At 38.8% G+C, this 13,172-nt stretch overlaps 1 protein-coding gene across 5 annotated transcripts in view; it reads right to left on the bottom strand.

The window, feature by feature from the left end:
- The window catches only part of prkdc (protein kinase, DNA-activated, catalytic subunit), a 149,977-nt gene that overhangs the window by 64,231 nt on the left and 72,574 nt on the right, over nt 1–13,172 (bottom strand). For all 5 annotated transcript variants that reach the window (XM_061965688.2, XM_061965689.2, XM_061965690.2 and 2 more), the window contains 7 exons: nt 3,921–3,984; nt 3,676–3,824; nt 3,464–3,604; nt 3,002–3,121; nt 1,795–1,935; nt 809–960; nt 460–591 (listed from right to left, as the gene is read on the bottom strand). In XM_061965688.2, coding sequence (XP_061821672.2) covers nt 460–591; nt 809–960; nt 1,795–1,935; nt 3,002–3,121; nt 3,464–3,604; nt 3,676–3,824; nt 3,921–3,984 — 899 coding nt within the window. The remainder of the gene's footprint in view (nt 1–459; nt 592–808; nt 961–1,794; nt 1,936–3,001; nt 3,122–3,463; nt 3,605–3,675; nt 3,825–3,920; nt 3,985–13,172) is intronic.

Genomic DNA, 13,172 nt, shown 5'->3' with positions numbered 1-13,172 from the left:
CCGGACACCCCGCCCCGAGGGTTTCAGAGACTCCCCGCAGCCGGACAGGAAGACCGCCCCGCCCCATAAGCAACCGGTCCTCAACGAGCCCAACCCTTCCCCCAGGAGAGCACGGTGGGGCCCACCCCAGGCCACCCCGCCCAAGTCGGCCGCAGCAGGACCGCCCAGCACGGGGCCACCGACCGAAAAAAACGCGACCGACATCCACTTGCCAAGGAGACCAACCAGCGCCAGCCATGGCATTCATCATGACTGTTTTGGACTTGTGTTTTGTTTTTCCTTTTTTAGTGTCGCTTCCTGTCTAATGCTCTTATTTTAGTGCCTCTTCCTGTTTTTGGTCTGTCTTGCTGTGACTTCACCTCTGGTTCCAAGCGTTCTCTTGATAAGTAATCAGAGGACTTTTTTTGTTTGATTGTATCAAAGCACATGTAATGATTTAATTATGTCTTTGGATCCTACCTGTTATAATCAATCCCACAGGAGGCATCATAAGATGGCAGGTTGTTGGCCAGGATAATTCCAAGGAGCTGAAGTCCAATAGAGTTGTCTTTACTGTTGGGGTCCGTGCCACAGAAGCGCTCATATATTACACTAAAAAGAAAGATGAAAGGCAAATATTTGTTAACAATACAGTATGTTCCTTTGCTGCAAATTAAAAATAATTGTCTAATTTGTACAGTGGTACCCAGGTTGGTGACCGCTGGCCTACATGGTTTGATTTAAATGTTCGAATCCCTAATACACAAAAACTGGTAAAAATAGGAAAGAAAAGTTGGTTTTGCATAATAGGTCCCTTTTAAGGGTTTACCTGTAAGGCACATGAAGAGAGTCTTTCCAACACTCCACAAGAGTGCGAATGATCTCCAGGTTGTGGCGAAACACGGCCCTCTTGGTGTGAAAGCTGTGCTTCATCAAAAACTCCAGCAGTCGGTTGGCAAGAATTTCATCTCTGGGGTTCTCCTGAGACAACAAATATTCTCATATTTTACACACATGTATTTCACATCTATATGTATATTTATTATTATTACAAATAAGTACAAATCAGCTGCTTTGCTCGCATACAGTCAGGGCCACCATTGACAATTTATGTGGAAACCTTTTTTTCTATCACCATGGCCTCCCCGCATCCCTCCTCCTACCATATCCCTCATGCTACACACACAATCCTAACATAGGATACAAACAATTAAATGACATACAAAATGCATGGTCAGTTTGCACAATACGAACAATTTATATTAGCCTATCTTACAGTTTTTAGTTTTTGAAGATGAGTATGTTTTTCATTGTTCATAGTCTTTGTGTTCTTTTTGTGTCTATTTTATCTTCAGTTGCTGTTGACAGAGAGTCACCCAACAAAATTGTGCTATATTCTTTTACAATCTTTTTACTATTATTTAACTCAAACTTGAATTCAATTCAGTGCATGTTGTGGACGAAAACCAATGCAGGGGAAATATGTTTACATTTTTTTTTGCAAAATAATACATTTATTATAATTACAACATACATTTGCAAACCTTCGAATGCTGCATGTTTGCCTTGTGAGATAAGTGTATTAACGCTGCGCCCCACAGATGAGGGTGAAAATGTCATCAGATTTTTGAAATCATATTATTATCAGCGACGGAGCAGAAAGGAGCTAGGAATAAGTTGGCAGTAACATTTCATGTGAAGTGCCCTGACATTCATTGACATTTTTCATGAGTTTCTTCACACAAACGGGGCCCTAAACGGATAGCAGGATATCGTGATCTGCAAATATGTCATACAAATACAATCCTGTCCAACCTTTGGTCTTGCCAGGCTTGTCCAAGAGAGCACAGTGATCACAATGTCCACCACCATGAAGTGAATTCCCTCTCCTCCATTACGTCCACACACAAGCTGCAGGAGCGGGCCCAGCCAGTGCTTGGCGTAAGGACGAAAGATCTACACATAAAATACAAGACATACATAAAAAATACATGACTTACATATAGAATACATGACATACATGAAATTATATAGTTACATGTGAACTGCTGAATTACTATAATTTCAATTAGCTTATTTTAATTACAGTATTATAAATATTACAAATGATTGCATGAACTTAAAGAGATTATTACGGCCCCCGCATGTTCACAGTTTACTTTTCTGTTTTAAATTGTAAATTACTCTTTTTTTTTAATATTAAATCAAATAAAAAAGTGGCTTGATCGCACTGTCTGAAGGGGCTAAAGAGTGTTGCAGCTATGTCCATCCATCCATCCATCGATTTTCTACCGCTTGTCCCTTTCGGGGTCGCGGGGGGTGCTGGAGCCTATCTCAGCTGCATTCGGGCACAGGCGGGGTACACCCTGAACAAGTCGCCACCTCATCGCAGGGCCAACACAGATGAACAGACAACATTCACACTCACATTCACACATTAAGGCCAATTTAGTGTTTCCAATCAACCTATCCCCAGGTGCATGTCTTTGGAGGTGGGAGGAAGCCGGAGTACCTGGAGGGAACCCACGCAGTCACGGGGAGAACATACAAACTCCACACAGAAAGATCCCAAGCTTCACAAGTTCATTCACTCAACATGTTACAGCAGGAAGATGTTTTGACAAGACGTGATGTTGTATAACGCCATGTTTGTAAGTACAATACTGTATGTCTGTCATACTTTCTTTGTGTTAAATGAATATATATGACTTAAATAAATGTGAAAGGCATATTATAGGGTGTAAAAAATTGGCATTTTCAGGGCTTTTTATGAGGGCGCCCATTTTAGCAATTTTTTGTTGCCATTTGGTTTTTGATGTAACACCTACTACCGTATTTTTCGGACTATAAGTCGCAGTTTTTTTCATTGTTTGGCCGGGTTCCAGTGCGATTTATATATGTTTTTTTCCTTCTTTATTATACATTTTCGGCAGGTGCGACTTATACTCCGAAAAATACGGTAATCGCAGGGATCTACTGTTTATTTTTTATAGATGATATAATCACATAAACTGATATTCACCTCCTCTGCATTGATGATGAGTTTGGAAACGAAGAGTCGGATATTTAAGGGCGTAGATGGATTCATCAGTTTTCCATGTAGGAATTTCATCCATGGAGGCAGTTCACTCGGTACATTTCCCTGTTTCAATAACATTGAAAAATTAAATACTTTCTAATATTCTACGACTACTATGACATACTTTTTAATATTCTATTACTACTATGACATCTTTTTAATATTCATTTTCATCGTTATATACCAATCTATATGAGTAATAACTCACACCTAAAGCACATTCTGTCACATTATAATACACATATAAACACAACACAGACTTTTGGTGTAGTATTTCTCATAATTCATACATGTATACGACTATATACTACTGTTATTTGTAAATGTGGCTGTTTTAACAAAGTCAAAAATCAGGTATCTATCCATTAATGTCTAGCAGCAAATGGGGTAGAAAAGAAAATGCACCTGCTCAATTTTAGGAGTTATATTGCTCCTTTGCATGTGACCAATGAGAGCTGTCATGGCTGCCATGCATTCGTGCTGATTTAACTCATCCATTTCCAGGTCCACTGTTGCATCGGAGGAGGAAGCGGCCTCATCTGTCTGCTACATGTCCAAATATCCATGCACTCAAATAAGTACAATAAAACATGATAGGCTGTGGTGAGTAAACTCACAGTCTTTGTTCGGACACGTCTCTCTCTTTCAGGCTGTTGGGAGCTGAAGGAAAAGCTTTGAACGCCAGTAGAGAAATCAAACTGACTCATCTCTTCACTCAAACTGCTGTCAGCCATGTACGACTGGGAGGACAAATATACTGGAGCCTCTGTGGACACAAAAAAGGAACCATGAAGGTGATGCTGACAGTAGGTTGGAACAGACGGCAATGATGATGAGAGTAACAAACATTTATATTAAATACCTCTATTTTCCGCGCTCACTTCTTGTCGAATCCTAGTATATTTTTTTTTTCTCTCAAGTGGGACCTGCCATGATAAGAAAAACATGGATGGCAATCTGACAGTATAGTGCAGAGGTCTGCAACCCGCGGCTCTAGAGCCGCATGCGGCTCTTTCATGCCTCCGCCGTGCCTCCCTTTGGCTTTGAAACCGAATGTCAACAAATAATGGTTACTTGATTTATTATATTTCATTTTATTTAGTTTATTTTAATTTAACAGTTGTTATTTTGGAGAGTTCTGGGATCTTGTCATATGAAAATAAAACACATTTTAATATATTGTCGATGGAAATGTATGTCACAGCCCTTATGCGACATCTCTTGCTGCCATGTAATTGTATTGTTTTTAGCGGTCAACCCCTAACAATGGACGGATCAAAAAAGAGAAACATTTTATTTATTTACATTTTTATTAATTTGCTGTTTTTATTGATGAGTAGGTGTTTTAAATTTTTCGTCAAATGAATATTCCGCAGTCGTATGCCTTCAGAACATTGGAATGAGTTGATTTTTTATTTTTTTATTCATTAATAAGGGAAGGAACAGTGTATTTTTTTTTCAAATATTCAAAATAATTTGATGATTTGCTTCGTTATACCCAGAAATACATCAAATAAGTGTTTGATGTCATAAGTCCTATAGCACAAGTGTAAGGAAACTATAAGTGGTGTTATCGTCATTTTAGGAATCTAACAGAGTTCGCAGCTCTAGGTGGGTTTTATTTGGGGGGAAATGGGCTCCATTGGCTCTTTGTATGCTGAAGGTTGCCGACCCCTGGTATAGTGGAACCCCTTTTGTTTATTTCAATGCCCTTTGGACGAGCATTGTAATGCTTCTGGATTAAATAAATTAAAAACAAAATCAGCCATTGCTTGTGATTTTGTCCACAGACAATAGAGAATGGCTGAAAATAAAGCATGTATAACCTATGGCAGTTTGTTGACTTATTTATAGTGCAATTTTAAACATTTTTTAAATGTTCAAATTATTATTATCAAATTAATAATAATAATTAAAAAAAATAAAAAAATAAAAAAAGTATAATATTTTGACACAAATGCAATTTTATTGTCAGAATGTCATTTGTTTTGTTTTGAATGTACGTCATTGATTTGTCAACAGTTTGGGTGGGGGTGTAGGTGAAATTTATCAGCAAGTACAGTACACCAGTCAGAGTCTCCTCACGCATCTTTCCACTGACGTATTATTGACTTGTTCACTGACGTAAAACAACACACCTTTCAGGTAACTATCCACCATTAAGATAAAAAAGCATGTGAGTTCAAAATAAATTAAATAAATAATCGCAGATTATTCACAATCTTTTTTAATGACTAAATTATCACTTTTGCTTGGACATCTAATATTAGTATTTGTATTTTCAAATAATATTTTTGATTATTATCTAACAGAGCTACTGTTTTAATTTGCTGGTAAGTTTTGACTAAAATTACAACAAAAACTTTCATACATCTACTAATGCTGCAAGGACAAGTCACAGGTGGAGAAAATCCTCAGTGCTGAACTCTGTAAAATGTGCACCTGGCTCGCTGACAACAAGCTATCCATACACTTGGGTAAAACGGAATCCGTCCTATTTGGGTCCCACATCAACCTTAAGAAAGTCAATGACTTCGCTACAAAAGTGGGTGACATTGTTATCACCAGGAAAGATGAGGTCACCTACCTAGGTTCCATTCTAGAGGCTAATCTTTCCTGTGATAAAATGGCAACCAAGGTAACCAAAAAGGTCAACCAACGAACAAGATTTCTCTATAGAATCTCCTCTCTGGTCAACAAAAGCACCATGAAGATTCTGGCGGCAACTCTCGTTCAACCCTTTTTCGATTACGCATGCACCTCCTGGTACCCTAGCACTTCCAAAACCCTCAAATCTAGACTCCAAACATCCCAGAACAAGCTAGTCAGGTTACTTTTAGACCTCCTCCCCAGATCACACCTCACTCCAACCCACTTCTCCAAAGTGGGCTGGCTCAGGGTGGAGGACAGAGTAAAACAACTTGCACTGAGCCTAGTCTATAAAATCCGCTACACCTCCCTAATACCGAAGTACATGTCAAACTACTTCCTTAACGTAAATGACCGCCATAACCATAACACCAGAGGGAGCTTCACTAACCACGTTAAACCCAGATTCCGATCTAACAAAGGTCTTAACTCATTCTCTTTCTATGCCACATCAATGTGGAATGCGCTCCCAACAGGTGTAAAAGAAAGGGCATCTCTATCCTCCTTCAAAACCGCACCAAAACAACACCTCCAGGCAACTTCAACCCTAAACTAACACCCTCCCTTCCACATCATACCTATTCGGATTGTAAATAATCAAATGTAAACAATTAAATGTAGACACTTTTTCTTATACTTTCTGATCTCTCTCTCTATGTCCACTACCTGCTGTACATATCCTACCAAGTCAGTCCTACACTGTTCCAATGTCCATTTCTCTGATGATGCAATTGTTGATGACTGAAGTGTCCCATATCCCACACCCCGGATTGTAAATAATGTAAATAATTCAATGTATATACTCTGATGATTATCTTGTGTGATGACTGTATTATGAAAATAGTATACCGTATTTTTCGGACTATAAGTCGCAGTTTTTTTTCATAGTTTGGCCGGGCTCCAGTGCGATTTATATGTTTTTTCCCTTCTTTATTATGCATTTTCGGCAGGTGCGACTTATACTCTGGTGCGACTTATACTCTGAAAAATACGGTATATCTGTATTATGAATCAATTAAGTGGACCCCGACTTAAACATGTTGAAAAACTTATTCGGGTCTTACCATTTAGTGGTCAATTGTACGGAATATGTACTTCACTGTGCAATCTACTAATAAAAGTTTCAATCAATCAATCAATCAATCAATCTTCCTTCTGCTGGCTCGCATTTCAGAAGATTTTAAATAAATGAAGTATGCTGTTTGTTAGTTGTTACGGTAGAATTCAGATGAATACTACCATGCTTTTATTTTGAAGCTTGCACCGAATGGGAACTGTGTGTGTGCATGTTGTGTAATTAGAGAGGAGTTATGTTGCTGTTTAGTGATAATGTTGAAATTAATTATACTACATCACCTGTCAACATAAACAAAATGTTTTTCATGGAAATTACCTATTGACTCTCATATTTTATGTCGACATCAATTAAAGTCAGCACTTTTTAGTAATCAGAACACGCTGGACGAGAACTAGAGTTTTCTGACATTGACGCGTTTGTCAACATACAGGGGCGTAGCAGCAAATTCTAGGCACCCATACAGAAGACTCCTAAAGGCCCCCTCTCCCTCATCCCACCCAGTTAGGGTGGGATGAGGGAGAGGAGTCCGACTCAGTCTGGTGGGACGCGGCACCACAGGTTAGATCACCACAGTCTGTTACATAGTGGGTAACCCATATGTCCCCGGAACATATGGGTTCCCACCCATATTTTTGATTGGGGGCTGTAGGTAGTCCGAGATATTCTTCATTTGATTCAAGCAACCTTATTATTGAAATTTGACAGCAAAATTAATTGGATCTGAATTTTTATGATGTCTTTCTTAAAATAAATTACATATTTAAATGGCATAAAATTCTTAAAATTTAACAAACAAACCCGTCTGAGGACGACCTATAGATTACAAAAGCCCAGGGCCCCCCTGTGCTTGGGACTCTGGTACAAAAGCCCTACATACATCAACCGAACCCTCCCCACTTTGACGCCGCTGTTGACATAAACCAGGGGTCGGCAACCTTTACCAGTCAAAGAGCCATTTTGACCAGTTTCACAAATTATAGAAAACAATGGGAGCCGCAAATTTTTTTTTTTGAAATTTTAAATGAAATAACATTGCATACAAAGTTTTTCTTTTGCTTTGTGCTATGTATAAACCAGGGGTCTCAGACACGCTGCCCACACCTTTATATGGAATTTGAAAGCCAGTGCGGCACGCAGGATTTAAATGAATGGCGCTTGTCAGCGTCATGCGTGCCGTGATAGTACAGCACATAGCACCTACTACAGCCAGCGTGCCTGATCAGCCACACGTTGTATGGGGTTTCCGCTTGCTCACGTAGGTGACAGCAAGCATACTTGGTCAACAACCACATAGGTCACACTGACGGTGGCGGTATAAAAAAAACAAAAAAACTTTAACACTCTTACTAATAATGCGCCACACTGTGAACCCACACCAAACAAGAATGACAAACAAATTTCGGGAGAACATCTGCACCATAACACAACATAAACACAACAGGACAAATACCCAGAATCCCATGCAGCCCTAACTCTTCCGGGATACAACCCCCCCCTCCCCAAACCCCGCCCACCTCAACCGACGCACAGGGGGGCGGGGTTTGGTGGTAGCAGGGGTGTATAATGTAGCCCGGAAGAGTCAGGGCTGCATGGGATTCTGGGTGTTTGTTCTGTTGTGTTTATGTTGTGTTAAGGTGCAGATGTTCTCCTGAAATGTGTTTGTCATTCTTGTTTGGTTTTGGTTCAAAGTGTGGCGCATTATTAGTAAGAGTGTTAAAGTTGTTTTATATAACCACCGTCAGTGTAACCTGTGTGGCTGTTGACCAAGTATTATGAGGGGCCGTTAGGGACATTATTCAGAATTACCTCTTACATACACTACTGAAATGCTCTCACATAAACAACTGAAATCATTATCTTTTATACACACTACTGAAACACTCTTATAAACACTACTGAAATGCTCTTACATACACTACTGAAATGCTCTTATAAATACTACTGAAACACTTTTATAAACACTACTGAAACACTCTTACATACACTACTGAAACACTCTTATAAACACTACTGAAATGCTCTTACATACACTACTGAAACACTCTTATAAACACTACTGAAATGCTCTTACATACACTACTGAAACACTCTTATAAACACTACTGAAATGCTCTTACATATACTACTGAAACACTCTTATAAACACTACTGAAACACTCTTATAAACACTACTGAAACATTCTTACATACACTACTGAAACACTCTTATAAACACTACTGAAACATTCTTACATACACTACTGAAACACTCTTATAAACACTACTGAAACATTCTTACATACACTACTGAAACACTCTTATAAACACTACTGAAACATTCTTACATACACTACTGAAACACTCTTATAAACACTACTGAAATGTTTTTGTCTCACGCACACACACACACCTGGAATTATTTTTCACTAGTATGTATAAACAGATTTCACCCGTGTGTGTGTGTGCTTTTTACACGTCCGTGTGAGAGACAACAATTTCAGTAGTATGTGTGCAAAGATTTCAGTTATGTGTATGAGCGCATCTTACCAGTGTGTATGAGCGCATCTTACCAGTGTGTATGCAAGCATTTTACCAGTGTGTGCAAGAGCATTTTGCCAGTGTGTGTAAGAGCATCTTACCAGTGTGTGTAAGAGCATCTTACTAGTGTGTGTGAGCGATGTTGCATTCCGGTTCCGGTCACCAATAATCCCCGCCCCTTTTCAGACAAGTTTTTTTTAATTAAATTTTTTTTAAAGCCAAGTTGTTGACAAAATGTCTGCCGACAAGTAGCTTAACCGAGGCGGGAGCTCCACTTCATAATTTGAGGGCTTCAGCGGGGAATATAAGAACACTTTCAATGCAACAAGGGTCGGGCTGCCGCCGTGGGTCGCCCCTGCAGGACGCGGCACCTGAGCGGCCACACAGGTACCTTTCTCCTCCCGACAGCCAAGCAGCCTGGAGCAAATGTTACCTTGCGAGTTTACACTGCAGCATCATCAAGTGCAACGTTTCAGTTCATGGACATCGAAGCAAGAGGAGGAAAAGGTAATTAGACATTATTTATTTCTAAATGATTGTTGAATCCCTCGAAATGTAAGGCGACATGGCATTGTAGTGCGCTACAATGGTAACATGTCGAAATGTGAGTCACGCCGTGGTACGTCAGTAGCTAATCAAATACTAATGATAATGGATTACAATTATTTAGTGTTTTTCTATCGACTTGATAAGGGGTCCCCAAACTACGGCCCGCGGGCCGGTTACGGTCCACCAAAGTCCAACATCTGGTCCGCTGGAAAAAAAAAAAGTTGTATTATTATTTTCAATCTGTCTTTTCTAATCCATATTTTGGTGTCCCCTAGCCGCTCAGGCAAATCATATTGTCTAAAAATGCATTTCCCTGTATGACTTATATTGTCTTGGCTGTTTTCATGTGATCTGATTGTTACATTCTTATTCCAGAGTCACCACACAGCTGCGTGACCATTTCAACAAGGACAGAATAAACAACCTCTGGATTCATGGAACTTCTCTGCACACAAATATATTAATTGGAATATTCAATCAATTTCACATAAACATATTAAATATCCTTTTTTTTGCTCAAAAAAGGTTCCTTATGCCTCATTGGCGTTGTTAGGCCTGTTTTAGGGGGGCTCAAGCCCCCCTAAAATATTCTTAAGCCCCCCTAAATAATTTGGGGACAATTTTTTTTTTTTTTTTTTACAAATACATGCCGACATATTCATTATAAAGTGGCCCGAATATGAGTTTAAATAAATAATTATATAACTTGTCATTATTCACTCAGTTTCCCCTCACTTCATAGCGTAAGGTAGAGAGCCCCTTTAGTGCGTCGGTATCCAATCCATTCCACTTGTTCATATACAGGTAAAAGCCAGTAAATTAGAATATTTTGAAAAACTTGATTTATTTCAGTAATTGCATTCAAAAGGTGTAACTTGTACATTATATTTATTTGATGCATTCAAATGTTTATTTCATTTAATTTTGATGATTTGAAGTGGTAACAAATGAAAATCCAAAATTCCGTGTGTCACAAAATTTGAATATTACTTAAGGCTAATACAAAAAAGGGATTTTTAGAAATGTTGGCCAACTGAAAAGTATGAAAATGAAAAATATGAGCATGTACAATACTCAATACTTGGTTGGAGCTCCTTTTGCCTCAATTACTGCGTTAATGCGGCGTGGCATGGAGTCGATGAGTTTCTGGCACTGCTCAGGTGTTATGAGAGCCCAGGTTGCTCTGATAGTGGCCTTCAACTCTTCTGCGTTTTTGGGTCTGGCATTCTGCATCTTCCTTTTCACAATACCCCACAGATTTTCTATGGGGCTAAGGTCAGGGGAGTTGGCGGGCCAATTTAGAACAGAAATACCATGGTCCGTAAACCAGGCACGGGTAGATTTTGCGCTGTGTGCAGGCGCCAAGTCCTGTTGGAACTTGAAATCTCCATCTCCATAGAGCAGGTCAGCAGCAGGAAGCATGAAGTGCTCTAAAACTTGCTGGTAGACGGCTGCGTTGACCCTGGATCTCAGGAAACAGAGTGGACCGACACCAGCAGATGACATGGCACCCCAAACCATCACCCAACCATGCAAATTTTGCATTTCCTTTGGAAATCGAGGTCCCAGAGTCTGGAGGAAGACAGGAGAGGCACAGGATCCACGTTGCCTGAAGTCTAGTGTAAAGTTTCCACCATCAGTGATGGTTTGGGGTGCCATGTCATCTGCTGGTGTCGGTCCACTCTGTTTCCTGAGATCCAGGGTCAACGCAGCCATCTACCAGCAAGTTTTAGAGCACTTCATGCTTCCTGCTGCTAATCTGCTCTATGGAGATGGAGATTTCAAGTTCCAACAGGACTTGGCGCCTGCACACAGCGCAAAATCTACCCGTGCCTGGTTTACGGACCATGGTATTTCTGTTCTAAATTGGCCCGCCAACTCCCCTGACCTTAGCCCCATAGAAAATCTGTGGGGTATTGTGAAAAGGAAGATGCAGAATGCCAGACCCAAAAACGCAGAAGAGTTGAAGGCCACTATCAGAGCAACCTGGGCTCTCATAACACCTGAGCAGTGCCAGAAACTCATCGACTCCATGCCACGCCGCATTAACGCAGTAATTGAGGCAAAAGGAGCTCCAACCAAGTATTGAGTATTGTACATGCTCATATTTTTCATTTTCATACTTTTCAGTTGGCCAACATTTCTAAAAATCCCTTTTTTGTATTAGTCTTAAGTAATATTCTAATTTTGTGACACACGGAATTTTGGATTTTCATTTGTTGCCACTTCAAATCATCAAAATTAAATGAAATAAACATTTGAATGCATCAGTCTGTGTGCAATGAATAAATATAATGTACAAGTTACACCTTTTGAATGCAATTACTGAAATAAATCAAGTTTTTCAAAATATTCTAATTTACTGGCTTTTACCTGTATATATATATATATATATATATATATATATATATATTTGGCAGCAAAACAGGCCAAGAGAATCTACCACCAAGTTTTTCAAAATATTCTAATTTACTGGCTTTTACCTGTAGAAAATGCCCACATCACTCAAAATCCAGTCCGCATTTTCTTTGCGACCTTGCATATATATATATATATATATATATATATATATATATAAGAAAAACCCAGACACCATCTTTGTAGTCATTTTTCTCCTGCGTGGACTTCCGTCTTCCTTTACAATGAGTGAAGCTGCACGAAACCTTGTGTCTGCAATTGTAAATAATTTAGTTTTTAAGTTTTGTGTTTCTAGTAGAGTCTATATAAAGTAATATACATTATCCTATTGTTAAAATAATGAAAAAAACATCATTAAATATATTTGTTTTATTGTATTGTATTTTCAGAGGGAGGAAAAACCAAGACATTTAATATCAAATGTAAAATTAATAAATACATAAAAAGAAAAAGAAAAACAATGGTTAAAAGCCATTGTCCCGGGGAGCATTTCATTTCGTCACGTGCATTTTTTTTACCGTCCCCGGGACTACGTTAATCTCAAGCCCTGGAAGTTATATTTTATTGTTTGCATTATTTGTTACAGCATTGCACTTTGAAGATGATCCCTCAACTCTTTGACAGCTTTGGCTCTTTTTCAGATCAGCAGACGGACTCTAAGTCTTTCTTATTTACAGTATATATAAACCTTTCTCATTTCTATTCAGACTTCCATATATATTTAATTTCCTTAACGGCTTGCCATAATATATATATATATATATATATATATATATATATATATATATATATATATATATATATATATATATATATATATATATATATATATATATATTTAAGCCAAATTATCCCGATCCAGATATTATTTTAATTCAAGTAACTAAGTAATATTTCCAGGGC

This window comes from Nerophis lumbriciformis, linkage group LG07 (assembly GCF_033978685.3).
Source record: "Nerophis lumbriciformis linkage group LG07, RoL_Nlum_v2.1, whole genome shotgun sequence".
Taxonomy (NCBI): Eukaryota; Metazoa; Chordata; class Actinopteri; order Syngnathiformes; family Syngnathidae; genus Nerophis; species Nerophis lumbriciformis.
The sequence above is the reverse complement of the archived record's forward strand: the minus strand, read 5'-3'. Positions and strand labels throughout refer to the sequence as shown.